We start from the raw sequence: 21,086 nt of genomic DNA on the forward strand, positions 1-21,086 counted from the left end.
ATTGTTGTTTAATTCCTATAGTAATCAAAATTCTTCAGTGTAAATAGAGAGCCAATGTATTAAATTTACTTTGTATTGTACTTTTATTGGATTTCCTTGGCTATATATGACAACCTATTGGGCACCTTAGGAAATACAATTTGACATAACATGATGAAGAGGCACAAAGATATATATCCCAGTGGATGGGCTGTATGGACAATTATGATTCAGCTTCCCTCTGAAAATTACACACCTTAAAAATTCTTTCATTATAAAAAGACAAGGTGATGAACTTGAAACTGCTTAACTTAAATTGCCAGTGGGAAATAAGTATTCATTTTCTGGAGTTTCCATCGAAGAACAACATTTGTTGAACTGGATTAAATGACTTGATCACCTTTACCATACAGCTCAATATTGTTTTATTCTATTATAGATCCCTTACTGGTTATCAGCACAATAGAATGACCAAGAAAAGGGTGGGGAAAATCTAGGGCAATGTAAAACATTAGAAGAGAAGTACCAAGCAATACCGTGCAAGGTGTATTTTTTATGCTAGGTTGCTTATTATGCTCAGATCCCCACCTGCTATCCTCTATTTGGGTCTTTGCCCTGTGAGGCTGGCCTTTGATTCATCAATGGGATTTCTGTTGGTTTGCCCAGGGCTAGCAGCAGGAACACATGAGAGGGTGAGAGGAGAGCAGAGCCTGCGCATGTATTCTTCTTGGCTCCCTTTTTCTCTGCCTCTGTGCTCTGGCCTTGCATTTCTTACTCAAGGTGACAATCCCTCTTTACTGGCTGTTATTCAGCCCATTCACCAGGTTCCTGTGGGACCCCGACTGATCCTTAAATGCCATTTAATTCTTACTTACATACAGAATGAGAAGAGGGGATAGAGGTAATTTTAAATGTGTCCTCCTCTCCCCATCCCACGAAAAATATAAGGAAATAAACTCGCTGCCAATGAATCGGTTCCAACTCTTAATGACTATTGCACAGAGAAGAACTACCTGGATGGATTTTCAAGACTGTAAATCTTTTTTTTCTTAATTAAAAAAAAATCATTTTATTGGGGGCTCATACAAATCTTGCCACAATCCATATATCCATCCATTGTGTCAAGCACATTTATACACTTGTTGCCATCATAATTTTCAAAACATTTGCTTTCTACTTGAGCCCTTGATATCAGCTCCTCGTTTTCCCTCTCCTTCCCCACTGCCCCTCCCTCGTGAACCCTTGATAATTTATAAATTATTATTATTTTGTCATATCTTTATAGTGATAGAAAACCTTATCTTTCTCCCAAGGAGCAGCTTGTGATTCCAAACTGCTGCCCTTGCATTACAGTTAGCAGTGCAACGGTATCCCACACTCTGTCCCCAGGGCTTCCCCATGTTCTAAATGTGCAAAACTGAAAATAAGTGAGGAAATAAAAATTCCATGTTATCTGAACTTGTGTTGTTGCAATAGCCATTTTAGAAGCCAATTAGGAGAGAGCCATATTCAAATGTTCGAGACAGAGATTGTTTCTCTTTGATATAGAGAAGTTTAAAGCTATCAGTTTCTCGGTATATCACTGAAAAGCTATCTTTCATCTTTGTGAAAGATGATTCACCAAATTACAGTTTGTGACATTTTTCTTCCTGATAAAATAGACTCAACTACCAAATTGAAATTAAAAATGGTATATTCTCATATAATCCTGACTTCTCTGAACCCTAAGCCCTGGTGGCATTGTGGGTTAAGCATTGGGCAGCTTGGTGGTTTACTCTCACCAGCTGCTGTCCCGGGGAAGATGAAGCTGTCTGCTCCTCTAAAGAGTGCCAGTCTTGGAAACCCTAAAGGAGCAACTCTCCTCCGTTTTATAGGGTAACTATAAGGTGGGATCAACTTCATGGCACTTCGATTCCCCCAGGCCTATCCTTAAACCAGCCAGATTAGATCAGCAAAATGCTGATACATAGAAAGTACTCAATAAAAGTTGACTGACAGAAGAGTTTCCCATTGCAAACCCAAACCATTAAATACAGCAGGTTTGTTTTCTCAAACATCATTCCACAATATTTAGTAAGTATGGGCTATTCTTCAAATGAAACTAGCTGAACTTATTGAGGAAACAATATCCTAAAAATTAACATATACCTATGGGGACTTCTGGGTAATGACAGGTATCATGCCAGTAAGACAGGCAGCATGCCTGTCTAAAATGGATTAGTGAAAGATGTGCTTCTTTTGATGAGAAGTGTAGTACAGGATGTGAAATGGAGCAGAGTAGGAAGAAGTAGCCTGAATTAAAGGTCCTATAATAATGAGACCTTACCTCATTCTTGATAAAAAAAAAACAACTCTAAGTTTATTCCTTTTATGTGCATAATGCATACAATGTTAAGGCAATTTAAAACACTCATGCATTTGCATGTCTGCCAGCTCTGTCAGAATCTGGGAATAATATCCCATATAACTTGTGAGGGAAAAAAATAGATAATTTTAGCTCCATGGCCAAACATTAAAGGTGGTGTTGAATAGTCAAACACATTTTTTGTCAGAGAGATAAGAAAATTGTGAAAGAATGTCCCATGTCAACTGTGTATTCAAGAGATGTTTCATAAGAGCATTGCTTGATGATCTTGGATCACAGAAATCAACACTTTTTTGTTTCTTCATTCTCCATTTTGTTTGGCTTCCTGCTTTTCCTTGAGCATCTATTATACAGGCAAACACGTGGTCATTTTTGCTATGTATTGCTAAGTTTATTTTGACGCATCTTAACTCATGTGTCAGGGTACATCTCTCTCATACGATTTTCTTGGATGAAATCTTTGTAAAAGCAGTCTTTCAGATATTTCTCCCATAAAATAACCTGTTGGATTCAAGCTGCCAACCCTTCCATTAGCAATCAATCACTTAAATCACGTGCCACAGGGATTCCTTAAGTATTAAAGGCCCTTCGTTAGATACTGAGAACTTAGTAACTAAATTGTTGATTGAATGACCCATTTAAATGTATATACATGGAATAGGCACAAAAATAAGTGACTACTATTTTTATTATTCTCCAGCATGATATTTTCTTTTCTCTTTACAGCAAGGACTACACATGTTCCCAAATCTGTACTTATTATTCATCCTCAATTTTCCTAAATGTGTCCTACAATACTCTTCACTTTGTGGCAGATCATTTCATGTCAAGTTCACACTCCTGGCTAGGGGTAGAGTCAAAACTATAAATCAGGTCACAGCCTGATACTGTGTCCTTGGGGGTATGGCCCTCTCCCTCTGCCTTCTTACTTACTGGGGCTCTCAGCCACTGACCCTGAAGCTGGAAGAACCCTGCCAGATTTCCACCGGTTGTGGATCCACAGGACCGTGCACACGCCAGCCTGGGGTAGTCCTGCAGGCTGTGTGATTACCTGTGGCTATGTGAGTCTGAAGAGGGACTTGTGGACCAATAGTGGATTTAGGGTCTTGAGATGGACTGGGCTGGGGTACTTTCTTTATACATAATTAGTTAGTGATATAAAGCCCTTGCTGATACATATATGAATGTCATTAGATTTATTTTTTCTAGTTCATCCGGTTTTACACAAACATGAATGGCAGGGCATGAAAACACAATTCTCGGACCTTCACGAGGTTACCAGGTAGGCAGCATTTGCCCATTTGTTCACGCATCTGCACCCGCCTCCCCTTCCCGCACCCCATGCCTGTCATCCACTGTTCATAACCAATGCTGACAGTGAGGTTGTCGCTGCTCCTCTGGCAGATTCTTTTTTGTTTGGACCTGGTGTAACCCATGAGTTAGTGGTACAGGATGGATTCAGCCAGTGGTCATTTCCACGGGAGTCACATGAGCTAGATATTAACTCCTTCTTTCTAGATACACATCAAGAACAAATGTACACCAAAGGGTAATGTGAAAGAATGAGAAAAGAACAGAAAAATGGAATCCCAATCTTAATGTTAAAACAATATTAATAACTTCAAAGGAAGCATGTTGGCAAAAATATTATTGGATATAAAAAGTCATTTAATATTGATCAAAAATTACTAAAATTTAGAATATGATCACCCAAATTTGTTACACACTATGCCTAAAAAGAACAATACCGTGGGGGGAAATATTTACAATCCAGGTAATTGTCAGGTGAGTACTAACCAGAACATAGAAAGCATTCCTATCATAAACTGAGAACAGATTCAAACAGTATTTTATAGAAGACAAACTAAATATCTGATAAACATAAGGAAACCTACTCCACCATTTTGGTAATGTTCAAAACATACAATTAGTAGAAAGACTCTAATCTCACACACATTCTAGGCTAAATTGTCATCTCATAATGGCCCTAGAAGGTAGAGAAGAGCAGCCCCCCCTAGGTCTTCGTGGCTGACATCCTTCATGGAAGCAGAAAGCCTCATCTTTCCCCTGGGGAGCAACTGATGGGTTTGAACTGCTAACCTGGTGGTTAATACTCCACGAACACTCCATCTGAGTGAGACTTGACTCAAAGGTATTGAGTAAGGGTAAGGAAAACTATATTGATACTAGTGTTTCATTTAATCCAGGCTCGGGTATATTCCCAACAAAGCATTTTTAAGCAAGTCTCTGTGATCAGTGAATAGCTGCAGGCAATCCTCCCAGTAATACAAATTGTCTCGGCCTCTTAACGAGCCTTCCAAAAATGGCCCAAACAAAGACCATTGCTTCTGAGGGAATCTGATAGGCTTGTTAAATTCAGAGTAGAGAGGTCATCTCAAAAAGTATGGCAACTGTGTTTTGGGATTCACAAAGGTTAATCTTGATAGATTTTATCAAAGGACACATGATGGTAATGGGGGCATAGTAGGAAGAAGTCATAAGAAAACTGAACATGACACTGGTGAGAAAATGCCTAGGAAAATAGCACCACGGACTTTTATTTTCCTCTCAGGACAATGGACCTGCCCATTCTTCAAGCAGCGCAGGGGCTGTCCTGTAAGACATTTCTCTGAAAACCAGCCCCATCTAACGCACAGCCCTGCCTTTTTCCCTTCAGAGTGATGCTGTTCACAAAACCCTAAGAACGAACAGAAGAAACAGGGTTGGATTCTGTCTAGGATGCCAAACTACTAATTTCATGTCGTGTAAATCAAAGAGCGCAGAATCTGTCAGGGCAGAATTAGAGAGAGAACATTGTCTCCAGAAATGTAATGACCTAGATGAAGGGGATGCTGAAAGATAATAGCTTACTATTTTGATATGTTTGTTTGTAAAGGTTTCTACTATTTTTAGCAATACATTTCATTTTGCCCTCGTGTAAGGGTTGCTATGAGTCAGAATCAACTCAATGGCAGTGAGCTTTTTTTAATACAGGGGAAAATTCCATTTCACTATCAAATGTTGGCAAGACAGAAAAATTCTTATTTTGAGAGACATTCTTCAGGACAATGACAACTCACATGGACTACTTTTGGCATCGTAGTTACACACCTAGGACTGTAACTGCAAGGTCAGCAGTTCAAAACCACTAGGCATGACTCGAGAGAAAGACTGGGCTTTCTACTCCCATAAAGAGTCCTCTTTGTCATTGTATCAGACTGTGGTGGCTTGTGTGATGCCATAATGCTGGAAGCTATATCTCTGGTATTTCAAATGCCAACGGCGTTACCTAAAGGGAACAGGTTTCCCTGGAGCTTCCAGACTAAGAGTAGACAAGGAAGAAGGGCTCAGCTGCCCACTTCAACAGAAAGCGCCACCGCACACCTTATGCATAGCTTCCAAAAAACGGTCAGATACCGCAGGCCTAATGAATGGAAGCAGACCATTGTCAGAGACCATGCTGGAGGTGGCCCCTTGGGTGAGAGGACACGTGGATTGTGACAGAGAGGAATGATTTTTCAGAGTGGAGTTGCTCACGGAGACATGAGTCAGGTCAAGGCCACAGGAGCTGCAAACCTCTGCTACTGACCAGACACTGGAATGCTTGAAGCACGAATCTAGGAAAATTAGAAGTCCTCAAAAATGAAACGGAATGCATAAAGATTGATACTCGAGGAATTAGTAAGTTTAAATGGATTGAACTGGCCATTTTGAATTAAGAAATCATAAAATTTACTACGCCAGGAATAACCCAATCAAGAGGACTGTCATGGCATTTCAGGAGGTTATATATGAGCAAGAACCAATGGTGCTGAAGAAGGAAGTTCAAGCTGCACTGAAAACACTAGCCAACAACAGGGCTCTAGGACTTACTGTAATACAAACTGAAATGTTTCAACGAGCTGATGAAGCGCCGGAAGCACCCACTCCTCTATGACTATTTGGCCAACTGACTGGAAGCCATTCAGCTTTGTACCATTTCAAAGGAAGGACACCCAGCAGAAAGCTCCAACTATAGAACAATATCTCACGAAAGGAAAATTTTAAAGACATTTTACTAGGAGCTCTTACAGATATTATTACAACCCATAGTTCCATACTAGTAAAATGTTGCTGAAGATCATCCAATAATGATTACAGTAGTACATTGACAGGGAGTTGCTAGAGCTTTAGGCAAGACACATAAAAGTATATGGAACAAGGGATATCATTGCTAATGTCAGATGAGTCTTGGCTAAAGGCAAAGAATACCAGAAAGAGGCTTACTAGTGTTTCATTGACTATGTCAAGGCCTTCAACTATGTGGATCATAACTGGTAGTTAAATAATGTTTTCAACTTCATACATAAGAATGAAGGGGTGGAGTTTAGCCTTTCAATCAGGTCTCAGCTTGATGACCTCATTTGGAGCTGCTAAGGACATAAATAGCTCATTGTAGGTGGGGCACTCACTCACTCCCTGGGAGACATTACTGTTGACAAGTCACATGGAGCCAGAGCCTTGGAGCTGGAGGAGCCACATGGAGACCCATGCCAGTGCTAAGATGCTTCCACCACTACTGGATCCACAAGACTTTCCACCCACTGACCTTCAGCGTCATTGCATTCAGCGTCATTGCATGTGGTGCGTGATTCTGAAGAGGAATTTACAGACTGGTACTGGACATGTGGGCTGATATCAGATTTATGGTATTGCTATGAACTGGGCTGGGATGTTTTCTTAATGTGCAATTGCTCTTTGATCTAAAACTCTCTGTTACACACATATGAGAGTATCCCTGGACTTGTTTCTCTAGGCTACCCAGACTAACGCAATAACAAACTATGGGTAACCTTGAGAAAAATGGAAATTCCAGAACATTATTGAGTTAGTTAAAGTTTATTATGCCAACTTGGCCGATAAACACATGTGGGGTTAATTGAAGAGTGGAAAGATAAATGGCTCAGTGAGCCTCACCTTTCTAGTTCTCGGGTCTTTTGCTTTGTGATGATTAGACCAGGGTGCAGCTGCCTTAGTCAGTTCCCTGCTTCAGCTGGCAAGACTCACTTCCTGCAAGACATTCCCAAGGAGAAGCCGCATGGACCTACCCCGATGTAGCCCTAGGTGCTGGAGCAGCCGTGTGGAGACCCCTGCCAGCACTGAGATGCTTACACATTCACTGATTCGGCTTTCCTCCTGCAGTTGGCCTCATTGTGTGTGTTTTGTGAGATGGAGGAGGACTTTGTGGATTGGTGTCAGACATATGGGTTGTTGGACTTATGGACTTGGGCAGCACTGGGTGGGGATGTTTTCTTCATGTGCACTTGCCTTTATATAAAACTCTCTCTTATGCATATGCGTTTCTGTGGATTTGTTTCTCTAATGTACCCAGACTAACACAATTATGATCATATGGAATTTTCCTATGGATCAAGAGGCAGTTGCGCACACAGAACAAGGGGATACTGTGTGGTTTAAAGTCAGGGAAGGTGTACAATATATACGTATTCACTATACTTATTCAAACTGTACGCCGAGCAAATCATCTGAGAAGGTGGCTTATGTGCAGAATCCTGTGGCTTCAGGATTGGAAGAAGGCTTACTAACCACCTCTGATGTGCAGATGACACCATGCTGCTTGCTGAAAGTGAAGAGGACCTGCAGCATTTGCTGATGAAAAATGGCTGACAGCTCATGTTTAAGAAGACCAAAATCTTCACAACTGGACCCATAGATAACATCATGATCAATGGAGAAAAATATGAAGTTCTCAGGGATTCTGTCTTGCTTGGATCCACAATCAGCACTCTTGGAAGCAGCAGGCAAGAGATCAAACGACACATTGTGTGACATAAATCTGTCGCACAAGACTGCTTTAGAGGACTGAAAACCAAAAATGTTACTTTGAGGATGAAGGTGTGCTTTATCCAAACCATGGTATTTTAATTGCCTCATATGCATATGGAAGTGGGATATTTGATAAGGAAGCTCTAAGAAGAATATTTAGAGTACCATGGACTGCTATCAGAACAAACATATCTGCATTGGAAGAATTACAGTCAGAGTTCTTAGTGGCAAAAATGGCAAGACTACATCTTACATACTTTGGAAACACCATCAGGAGAGAACAGCCACTAAAGAGGCAGTCCGTGTACCCCCAGGGATCCTGAGTCTGGCTAAAAATCTGCCAATTGTATTGATTCTTTCTTTCAAAGCTCATGACCCCCACCAAACTGGTCACTATCAAGTCTATTTCAACTCACTGAGACCCTACAGGATACAGGTGAACTTCTCTTCTTCAGCTATAGGATTAGCTGAAATCCCCCTGTGGCTTTCAGAGGCTGTCCACCTTGACACAGAGGCACATCTTATGTCAAATGGCTGACTTTCTGTGGAGCTGCCCCACTGTACCACCAGGGCCCCTATGAAGAGAGCTAGTGCTTCTTAAATACTCCACCTTTGTCTCACCATCCCCTGCAAAGACACACATTCTCAAAATTCTGCCTCGATCAAACACAATGTTGGAACGTAAAGGAAACTTTCCACAAATGTTTGACATTTCTCAGATTCCTTTTGTTCGATGATTAAATCTCAAAAATCAATTTTAAGCTGCACACCTAGAAAGTGACTGCTTTTACATGGAAAAAAATCACCAGGAGCAGAGATTTCAAATCTAGTCAATCTAAGATTCTAAATTAGTTCGACTCTCAGTTACAACTACCAAGTAAGAGGAGGGGAACTTTATAAATGTACAAATAATATAATGGCATTTAAAAACAATCTAACTGGAATAAATCATTTGCATTTGCATTGTCACCTATGTACTAAGTGTCTCTATGGAGTGAAAAAAATAGTGTCAAGATTTATGACTGCTTATTATAAGTATTAAAAGATAACCATTTACATTATATTAGGAAATTTGAAAAAGTACAAGAACAATATCAGTAGCAGAGATAATCACTCAATCCAATGAGAAGAGCCCTCTCCTTTATTTCAACCATATCTAATATACTTGCAAAAAAATTTAATTGAAATGAGATGACTGGAATAGTTATTATCACAGTAAACATAAGACAAACTAATAAAACTGCAAAACATTTTCATTCTTGTTGTTATGCTCAAAGAGGCTATTTCAATCCTCAGTAGTGAGTTACTTAAAACACTTCCTGTGATAGTAAATGTCTTAATATTTGCCTCATAGAGGAACCGAATCTGACATCTATAGTCCTCTGTCAACTTGCAACAACGGGGCCATGCTGTATAAATCTTAAAGGTAGTTCCAGTGAATGAATAAGCCTATGCCTCTCCAAAACCATATCTTTTATAAAAAAGATCATTATTATATGAAAAGTTTTAACGGGTGAGCTTGATTCCTTAAGCTGTGTAAAGACGTGTATTTTACATACAAATATAGCGAACCCACTTAAAGGAAATATTCTCTGAAGCCAACATGCCGCCATATTCGTAAATAACATTTAAATCCCAGAGTTCCAGGGACTGCTCATCAGATCAATCTATTAACTCAAATCAAAAGCATTGTGAAATACAGTATGTACACGAACTTTCCACTTCTCTACTCACGAGACAACTAATGGCTGTTCAAAGCCAAACCAAACTCAAACCCAAACCAGGAATCATCGAAAGACAACATGACTGCCAGGCAGCACTGTTTGGGAATCCTCCCTTGTTCTCCCTGCCTCTGTGGGAAGCCAGTAAAACAGTAAGATGCAGTACACAAGATCTATCAAAAGGGAGCACTTTTGAGCTACCAAAAGAGCATGTTAGCCTCAAAACCACAAACTCCAACTACAGACAATGATACCATCTCAGATATTTTATGTGCTAAAATGATCATTAAAAATTAAGCACCACATATAAGCTGCCATTTAGAATATTAATTTACCTTTACTAATCATCTTTTTAACTTCGGGCTAAAAGAGTTCACTTACCATTCGGATACTCAGGCTCTGTCCAGGAGATGTTAAAGGAATCAGGTGAATGTGAGTGCACCCTGGGGGGCGGGACTCCTTGGGGAATGCTCTCCTCTGTGAGGACCTCGCTGGCTTCACTTACAGTGCACCCCCCGCCAGTGCAAGCCTAGACAGACAGGCACAAACAAAACAAAACAAAGTAGAACAAAACCATCACAATTCACTCTGGGCCCCAAACGTTTAGGGAAGTGCTGAAGACAAGGGACGAATGCATAGGGAGAATTTCAATAGTGCTCCTCTTAACCCTACCCACCCAAGTAAATTGTATTTCAATGCTGAGGTTTGACATCTAATTCACTTGCCTTTTTAGACACAAGACAGCCAACTCCCATAATTAGAAAATAATCCAGAATGTATGAATTTATGAATTATAAATATGCCCTGATTTGGAGCCTAAAAATGCAAGATATGCATTGACTAAATGAATCCCTCTGCTGAACTGATTCTTGTCCAGAGGTTCCCATAGTCAATTAGACACACACACACACACTCGCACACATGCTTTCCTTCACAGCACACATGCATACACACACACACACACACACACACACACATGCTGACTCACACACACCGATACACAGACTCACGCATATATTTGCACACACACAGTGACTCTCTGGGATTAGTACTGAAAACTACTTCAGGAAAAAACAATTGATCTCTAGGGGTACAAAAGACATGCCTTTTTATAATAACATGATCAATGTGTTATAGCACAAGGTAAAATAGAATAAAACAATATTTCTCACATGCCAATCAACACAAAGCAATTATTCAGTGACTGCTTAATGGTTAAAGAAGCTAAATTATTTATGTAGTGGTCCTAAAATGTGGGCTTCACTACAGGACTGCAAAACATAAGATGATTACAGAAACTCTGTTTTCCAATTAGGTATCATTAATATCAGTTATGGCAACTTGAATGTTAATGATATTTTGAAATGTATGTAAGTGTACTTTCATCATATACCCAACATACTCCAAAAGAAATAGCTAAGTGTGTAGGAAATACACTCCCATAGAACAAAGTGGATAAGCATTTCGCCAGGAAACTGAGATACACACACAAGGGTTTTCCAACCCAGGTATACTGACAAACATTGGAAATTTGGCCCCTAAACAAGAACTATATCTGAAAACATGTGAAAGCTTTGTTCAATATCCTTAGATTGAAGCGTTAGTTTATACAATGAAATTTAAAACTCTGTCAGAGACTTAATTTTATCAAAAATTAAAAAAACCCACACACCAATGTAAAAAGCAGACACACACAGTCCATTTTCATGGAAGATAATTACTAATATAAAAATTTCAAATAATAAGAAAGTACAAGGAGGCATCAAATGTTCATGGGAAAACCCATTACCTTTGATTCCACTTTTGCCTCAACTTTTAGAGTTCCTCTTGCATTCCTCAGGGTTCATTCTGAAAATCACCCTTTATTTTTAAAGCGGTAGATTATCTTTTTTCCCAAAGATACAAGACTGATTTTTTAAAAAGATGGTTAAGATAACGAAGTACTACATTATTTTTTCAGGGTTGTTGCAAATCATTGCAAGGGGCTCACTGTAAATATAATTTAAAATAATATGGTCAGTCACTGTGGAGCTCAACCTCACTTTCTACTTTCAGAACAAGCGGAGCCCGTAGCTTTGTCTTCAGGGTCAGATCAGCTTCAGCGAGTTTCAGCTGGGCTAAATGTGGCCTACGCATTAACGTGCCTTGAGATGGGGGCCCTAATTCACCTCTGTGGGTTCCCTCTACTTCTTGGCTGTGGCATGTGCATACATATGTCAGAAATAAACCGTACTCCTTCTGAGAGTGGACTCTCTGGACACACACACACACACACACACACACACGTGCGTGTGGGGCTCCAATTCAAAGCTGTAGGACATGCTTTCTGGTAGCGGAAGAGTAGTTACTTGATATTTGAAATTGAAAAACATTTAAATTCAAAAACTAAAAGTTCCACAAAAAATCTGGAAACAAAGGAAGTCTTATGGGACCATTAAATTATTAAAGGGAAAATGGTAAAAAAAACCAAACACTAAAACCTTATTCTTTCCAGTCATCAGGAAGAATTAAACTTTCTAGATTTTGTTTTATTCCCCGCCCCCACCAGAGAACATTAAACTCATAACACCCTGGGATTTCATTCTGAGAGCCTATTTGTTGATGTGTTTTCCCTCATTCATGTCCCAAGTAATTTCCCTTGCTGTCTCCCCCAAAGACATAGGTAATTACATATTTTTGTAAACAGAGCATGGATTAAAATTCTTCCACTATCCCAAGTGTTGCTTCAAGGTTTGGTTAGGCGAACCTGTTGTTTTCTAGTGCTTACTCAACATGCTCGGAGGATCAATAATAGTAGCCTGGCTTGTTTGGGAACCAGATGTCCCTCTTCGCATCTAATGACCTTGAAAGTTATTTATTATATTGAAACTGTGAAATATATGATACTTACTCAACTAATCAGAATGAACCGAACACATCTGGTTCATTTAATTTTCAAGTTAACAGAGGTAAGTGAAAAATTAAAAAATAACCAAACACTAAAACCTTGTACTTAAATACTTCCTGAAGACCGATGAGCATATTTTTGGCCCTCATAAAAAGTGGGATGGAAAATCATTGTGTGCAAGTTTATTTCTCCAGTAAGAGTTAAGGAAGTGCTTTCCTATCTCTTTTACAGCCTCAGTGGCTGACAGCCTGTTTAACGCCATAGAGCAGAGTCCAGCGGGAGGGGGGTTGTTGGGGTACCTTTTCAGCTTCATAGACTTGACTTTTAAGGCTCAAAGAGACATTAAAAAATCAGTTCAATGTGCTAATTTTAGGCTTGAAGAAAATAAAACTCAGTGTCGTTAAGTGAATTTGCCTCAGGCCACACTGTGAGTGGCAAAATCTGAAATAAAGCCCAGGGGAGCAGACTCCTGGTCTAGATATATTTATTTTTCAAAGTACAACAGATTTATAAAATATAGGAGGTTGAGTGAAATGTTGATTGACTGCCTGGCATATCCGAAGAATGGCCTTGGGAGTAGAATTTGTTTTGTATCATTTGCTTCCTTCTGCTGAACACCAAAAGAACATTTTCTGCCTAATTTGGGACCCCCCCGCCCCCAGTGATTGAGCCTTTTCTTCATTTTTGCTATTATTACTAACTTGGAATCAGTGCCGAGTGAATACATTTTTGAATTCTTGGGGATTAAAACTGTAACTAATCCAAGCTGCTGTGCTGGACACCAAGGCGCTTGGAGTCCGCTTTGAGTAGGAACTTGAACCTGCTTCGATTGCCCTTGTCTTGCAGTTCCAAGTCAGCCAGTTAGCAGTGGGTGAAATAGTGTATTTTCTCATGGTATAATATTTAGAGCATTCAAGAGCATGTTAAGTAAAATGAATGCATACACAGTGTCTACATAAATGTAAATTTATTCATAATCAAGAGCAGAATATTTTCTATGGCATTTATCAAGGCAAATATCCTTATATAGGTATTGCTATAAAATGAAGAGCGTGTTTAAAACAAATAGGGACAATCTCATGTTTATATTCAGTTATTTTCAGATGTGCTATTAAACTTAAAAAAGCATTATATTTCATCAAAAAACAAAGGGGACTACTGAGTATAAATTCCTCAGTAATATCAAGGTCTTTAAAAGACCTTTGTGTAAAAGTGCTATTTTGCATTGAAAATGCTATTGTCTGTCTACAGAAGCTCCTAAACTATGTTGATTCTGGGTTTCATTAAGTGCCTGTTCTTTTGAGATAGATGTGTAATGTAAGCCAGAATATAATAATAATACAAAATATTTTGGGGTCATTGAAACCTTCATTTAAAAGTATAAGATTAAAATGGTCATATACTGCATTCTTTTTCAAATAAATACAAGGTCCCCAGGGAAGTAGCCTTATTACAAGCATTTTAGAAATGGCCATCAGCAATCATGACATTCACATATAAGAAAAAAAATTCTTTATAATCCCAAATTATATTTGGGAAAATCTTATGACTCGTATTGTCATTCTGTCATTATACATAATCTAGATGCAATATATAGGTAATATAACACTATAATTCATATTTAGACTATAAAGTCAGGTTTTTTGTGCAAACATCATTTGAGCTTTTAAAATTAATTTTAAGTGAGCGAAGGAGAGAAGATGGAATAAAGGAAAGTGGAGCAGGGAAGGAAGCATGGGCTGAAGAACATGACAGAGAATTAAAGTGAACTTACTTCCAGCTTGATGAGATATTTACTACCAGGGAAAAGATATTGTAGTACATGATCCTGAAAAAGTTCTGTACTGTTATAGATGACATCCCAAATTGTAAAATCATGCGTGTGATTTGAAATATATAATACATAGCGTTCCAGAATTCCATTTATTTTCCTTGGTTGCTGCCACCTGGGAATGGAGAAATATAGTATCATTATTATCATTCATTCAATCAAAACTGAATTGTGCAGAATTTTTTATGGACACATAGCAACTTGAATTTCTGCCATTGTAGAAACACCCTAAGAAATCAATAAAGAAATAAATGTTTTTAAATGACTATTCTGAACAATATTTTAAAAATAGAACATAATCCCTGCCTCTATTTACCTATAATTCCAGTTACACTCATACAAATAATGTTTGTGTATCTTTTTGTCATACAGTGTTGTCATGTTAGTGGCTGTTATGCTAGAAGCTTTGGCACTGGTATTTCATATACCGCTAGTGCTACCCATCTTGCTTCCAGCCATATGCTTCAAGAGGAGGACGGAGGTCATGGCGGCCAATTTCTGAAAATATTGGCCAGGAAAAAGTTTATATCTGCCACAGAACTTTTTTGATATGGTGCCAGAAGATGAGCCCCTCCATTTGGAAGAAATTCAAAATAGGACTGGGAAAGAACTGGGTCCTCAAAGCTGAGTCGACCTTAAGGATACAGATGGAGTAAAGCTTTTAGGACCTTTGATTGTGGCTGTGGCACATCTCAAAATGATAAGAGTTACAAACATACATTAATGCTCAGAATATGGAATGTGCAAAGTATGAATGGAAGAAAATCATGTCATGAAAATGCATACCAATTGGCATCAGTGAACTAGAATGGATTGGTATTATCCATTGTGAAATGGACAATCATGTGGTCTATTGCTCAGGGATGACAAAGATAAATGCATCACATTCATCGTCAAAGAGAACATTTCAAGATCTATCCTGAAGTACAACCCTATATATCAGTGATAAGCCAATGACCACAGGCCAACAAGGAAGACCAGTTAATACTACTCACATTTGCACAGAAACTACTAATCCCAAAGATGAAGATATCAAAGATTATTTTTTACCAACTTTTAAATGTGAAATCAATCAAATATGCAATCCAAATGCATTAATACTTTCTGGTGATTGGAATTCAAAAGTTGAAATGAAGAAGAATATGTAGTCATGAAATACTCTTCGTGATATAAACAATACTGGAGCTCACATGATAGTTTTGCAAGACCAACAACTAATTTGTTGTAACTATCTTTTCAACAACCTAAACTGTACACTTGAACCTCAGTGGATGGAATACCCCAGCAGGATTCCATATCAACTACATCGGTGGGAAAAGACATGGAGAAGCTCATTATCATCAGTGCAAACAAGGCCAGGGACAGACTTCAGAACAGACCATCCAATTGCTCACAGCCAAGCTAAAGATGAACCAAAGAAAATTAGAACCAGTTCGTGACAGCCAAGATATAATCTTGAGTTGAACTGACTTGAACTGAGATATCATTTCAAGGATTAGCACTAGTGACTAAAGACCAAACAAGTTATAGAACAGCATAAAAAATATCATACATGAAGGAAAAGGTATTTTAAAAGACCAAAAAAGAGAGCGGGAGAGAGAGAAGACCAAAATGGATGTCAGAAGGGATTGTAAAACTTGATTTTGAATATGGAGTACATAAGTATAAAACATATGATGAAGTGAGCTGACCAGACATCAAAGAGAAGCTCCAAAAGACAAATTAAAACACTGCTGAAGATAATTCAAAGACAGGTACATCATGACTTCCAGACACTTTAGCTGGATACAGAAGAGGATGTGAAAGGGGGATATCATGGCTGATGTCAGATGGATCTTGCCTGAAAACAGAGAATATCAGAAAGACATTTACCTGTATTTTACTGACTATTTGAAAATATTTGAAAGAGAGTGAAAACTTGAAGCACTCATGGAAGAAAATCAATAATTATAGAGATAAAATTAAAATCCTAATATCTGTACTAATGGAAAAAATAGAAATTGGATTGAAGTTATAAAATATTTTATAACTTTTTTATAAAAAAGTTTATTTTTACTTGAACACACAATCAATGCCCATGTAAGCAACCGCCCAGAAATCAAAGGACAGGTGTTGGGTAAATCTGCTGCCAAAATCTACTTGAAAGTGTTAAAGAACAAATACATCTCCTTGAGGACTAAGGTGAACCTGACCCATGCCATGACAGTTCAGTTGTCTCATGCATGCACAATATGGAGAGTGAATAAGATAGAAAAAGAGTCGATGCATTTGAATTAGGAAGTTAGGGAAGAATACTGAATGCACTCTGGATGACCAGAAAGAGGAACACATTTTCTTTGGATGTCCAGGCAGGATGTCCCTTAGGATGCAGGCTGCTGAGACTGCATCTCACCTATTCTGTGCAGATTATAAAGAAGGACCAGTTCCTGGGAAAGGACATCATGCTTGTTGAAGCAGAAGGTCAACGAAAGAGGAAGAGGGGTCTCAAAGACATTGATTGACAGCTGGCTTAGGAACAGCACCAATATGAGGACGCACTGGACGGGGTCGTGTTTAGTTGCACTGTACATCACATCATGTTGAGTCAGAGCAGGCATCACCCAATAACAACAATATTACAAAACATTACTATGGCACAATTATAAACATTAATCGGCAACCTTCTGTATGTGGATAATCTGGTGATGTGCTTTTGCAAGACTGACAGCAATGAAAACTCTATGAGGCAGTTCTACTCTGTCACTGAGGTGGTGATGAATTAGAAAAGACTTAGGAGAACTCAAGGACAATAGCGACAATAATACAAAGGCATACATAAATGAGTACTTGGTTTTTAAGTTCAGGTGTGGAGTAAAATTTGGGAAAACTATAATTACTAAAAACTTATGTGAAATGCAATTGTCTTGCAATTGAACACAGCATTGATATTTGTATGTGAGTTACAAAAAATTACAGACTATCATAGAGTATTGGAGGATCTGAAGTAGTCGGATAAGACATCTTGAATGAAGTGACGCCTAAACTAGATAAATAGATGTTATATTTAATATCGATTGGTTTGGATTAAGACAAAATCGAGAGTTTTCATCTATGGGGAATGTACTCAAATGTTCAGGTGAAAATAAGGACAGGCATGGAGCAGAACAGGGATGGGTGTATTATACATATTACACAATACACATGGTTGAGCATCTTCCTGGTTAAATAATGGGTTCATAGCACACTAAAAACCAATGGGAGAGTTTATAGCTGGGAGAATGATATCATAAAGCACGGTGCTTTTAATTTTTAAATAATGACAAAATTCGCTAGTGAAAAATTCTTTTACAGATGAGAAAGCTGAGACTGACAGAAGTGAATGTGCAACTATTAATTAGGCTGAATTAAAATTATTGCTGATAAGGCTAAAGCTGAAAAGAAGCCTTGCAAAATATAGTTGAGTGTTACAATACACTTCTTTCATGTATTAGGAACTAGGCAAGGGTCAGTCATTTCAGAAATAATGTGAAGACATCTGTGTTTGAAAGTACTTCTTTGCGTTCAGCTGCAAGAAGGCATTTACACACATATATATGTAGATATTTTCTAATTCCAAATCATTACACACAATGAACAACATATTAGAATCTCAAATCAGTCATGTAATGGTCACTTTTTCCTTTATTGAAGTTTGCACAGAGTCTGTGCACATATGTAGTTTGGTCTGATTACATAAAGACAAAATGGAAATTAAGTTGTCAAGTGATAATCAAAGGTTCCCAGAACCACTGAATTAATCATTTCTATGCATTTAATCACAATAAAATTAATTTTATGTCACAAGCCCTTCTCCTGATTGAACTCACTTGGATTCTTGCATGAACCAGTGTGTGAAATAGAACATTTCTACTTACTGTATGTATATGGTTCTAGCATCCAAGATAGTCAAAATCGGTGATTCCACACGTTCGGGTGGCAGCTGCGCCGTGTACAGAGCGACCCTGGAACTGTTTGCACAGCCCACATGGGTGCATGCACGCAGCACAAACTGGTAAGGTGTAAACACTGCCAAACCTGTGTGGTGGGGAGAAACCGAAAGTTATTTACCTTCATATTTTGTAATCTATATTTTCTATATTTCTTATTTCTTGGCACTGCTAAGGAAAAAACATAAATACAAGTAAATTAATGGCAATATATTTGGCTGTTTTATTCCTGAAATATGTTATGGTCCCAACTACAGTTAAAGGGACTTCAAAATGTCCATGGAAACAATTCATTATGTTTTCATTCCATTTTTCCATGAAGCTTCCTGGTAGATAAGTGTTGCTCAAACTCTTTATTTTAACAATTTGACAGTTTTATTAATGTCTGTGGCTGGGTAAATTGGTTTTTGAGTCTAGTCTTAATTCAATGGCTCTGTTTCAAAAGAGAGCAAGAGAGATTTAAATTATTTTTAGAGTACATTTGAAGACAACATAACTTGCTTTTGAGATGCAAATTCATGGTATGTTACAATGGCCTTGCCCTTGTAATTCTCTTTGACAGAGTTCCTTTGTCCTTCTTGTCCATCTGACCACCTGGTCTCTGACGTCCAAGTCATAAGTGTTCAGTGCAAATGCCAGTTTCTTCCTAAAGATGCCCATAACACTATCTGTTCATGAGCCCTGGCATAAGCTGGAGCCACGTCCTCTTTCTTCTGTCTCCCTCTATACTTTGTACACACTTTTAGCATTTAAATATTGTGTCATAATTATCTGTATGCTAGATGATCTCACCCATCATAATAAATACATTGAAAGGAGATATCTTGCTACATTTTCTTAGCATTCTTGGCATCCAGCATAATGACTGGGAAGTCATAGGCTTTCAATGCAAGGGTTTGAAAAGATGTGAATAATTAATGAATAAGATGATCTAGATACAGTTCAGCGAGGTAGGAAAGCTGACCAAGAGAGTAGAATAGTACTGTACACAGAAATAATCTTTCCCTTTGCGGAACTCCCCTTCCTTAGTACTTTGTAATGATCTGCCTTTCTCGTAGATACCTTATGCCCCTAAACTAGAATAAACAAGTCTGTAAGTTACTGATTCGTAGCTGTAATTCTCTGAACGCTCTATTTCTAAAAGTACTCAGCAATTATTGTGTTGAGTGCATCTAACCAAAGTTCATCCAACTTTATCAAGATTTATTAACATTTTTCATACATTTACAGAATCAGGCATAATTGTTATTTTCTGTAATGTTTATGATATAAATTAGTCACAATCTGAGTAACACATATTCTTAAATCTCATTAACCATGAATCATTAAAGTTTCATGTTTAAAAGATTAATGAAATTCAACCTATTTCTGGCAAATGGATTTTACATCGCACTGATAGCAAAGACAAACTAGGAGAACATTCAGATATTCACACAACATAACATCAATTGGCTAATAGATAGCTAACCAAAAGGAAGGCACATCATGATATTCCAGTAAAATTAATTACCATAGAACAAAAATTTCCATCAATTAAAGATTCAACCATGCTGTCTAAACCTCTTATTTATTTGTTTGTTTGTTTGTTTGTTTACAGATTCTCTGTGTTAGTGTTAAATTATGGTAAGGTACTCTCTTATACCCTGGCATGGGGACTGCAACAATGGGCTCAATCATTAAAATTGCGAGGATGGGAAAGGACAGGGCAGTGTTTTGTTTTATTGTCCATGGGGTTGCTCTCAGTGGAGACTGATTGCATGGTACCTAACAATAAAACAACACCCAACACCCTAGAACAGCATGGTCAGGAGAGAGGGCAAGGGCACTTTTCTCTGAAAATAAGTATTAAAACCTGAACTAACCTCTCTACTTGTAGACATAATCCTGTGTAGACATAGGGATTTCTTTATTATTTTATTTGATCATACATGAATAGGGTAGGTTCTATGTCTATACACTTCTCCTGAGTTTAAAAAAAAATTAGGTTAGACACAGAAATACCCATCCAATGGGGGAGGTGGATGCCACATGAGATTGTTTACAAGCCTAGAAATGCCCAAGATTACCTTACAAAGGAAGCATTGACATGACCAAGACTCTGATATTTAGGTTCCAGAACTGTGAGAAAATAAATCTCTGTTCTTTAAACCCACGGGTTTGTGTTATTTGTCTTACAGCAGCACTGGAACATTCAGTTGTAGCATCTACAGGTGACAGCGCTATTAGGGGCTCTGGTGGCGTTGTGGTTTCTACATTGCCCTGCAAACCACAGGCTCAGCTGTTGGAGACTACCAGACACTCCGTGGGAGAAAGAGACGACTTTCTACTGCCTTCCAGAATCAAAGTTTCAGAAACCCACAGTGGCAGTTCTATAGCATCGTCATGAATCAGAATTGAGTAGATGGCAATACATTTGAGTGAGTGCTATATAATTGAATGTGCTATTGAATACAGAATAAAGGGAAAAAATAAGGGGTGTTTGGTTGTTTTTTTAAAGCAAGAGCTAGAAGAG

At 38.3% G+C, this 21,086-nt stretch overlaps 1 protein-coding gene across 1 annotated transcript in view; it reads right to left on the minus strand.

Annotated features, from left to right (window-relative positions):
* Positions 1-21,086, minus strand: part of USH2A (usherin) — a 949,135-nt gene that overhangs the window by 457,836 nt on the left and 470,213 nt on the right. Inside the window, exons 32-34 of the mRNA XM_004700145.2 lie at positions 18,503-18,662; positions 14,553-14,724; positions 10,273-10,420 (exon numbers count right to left, since the gene is read on the minus strand). Coding sequence (XP_004700202.1) covers positions 10,273-10,420; positions 14,553-14,724; positions 18,503-18,662 — 480 coding nt within the window. The remainder of the gene's footprint in view (positions 1-10,272; positions 10,421-14,552; positions 14,725-18,502; positions 18,663-21,086) is intronic.

The sequence above is a fragment of the Echinops telfairi genome, unplaced genomic scaffold (genome assembly GCF_000313985.2).
Source record: "Echinops telfairi isolate 266 unplaced genomic scaffold, ASM31398v2 ScPeMD7_7424;HRSCAF=8462, whole genome shotgun sequence".
NCBI lineage: Eukaryota > Metazoa > Chordata > Mammalia > Afrosoricida > Tenrecidae > Echinops > Echinops telfairi.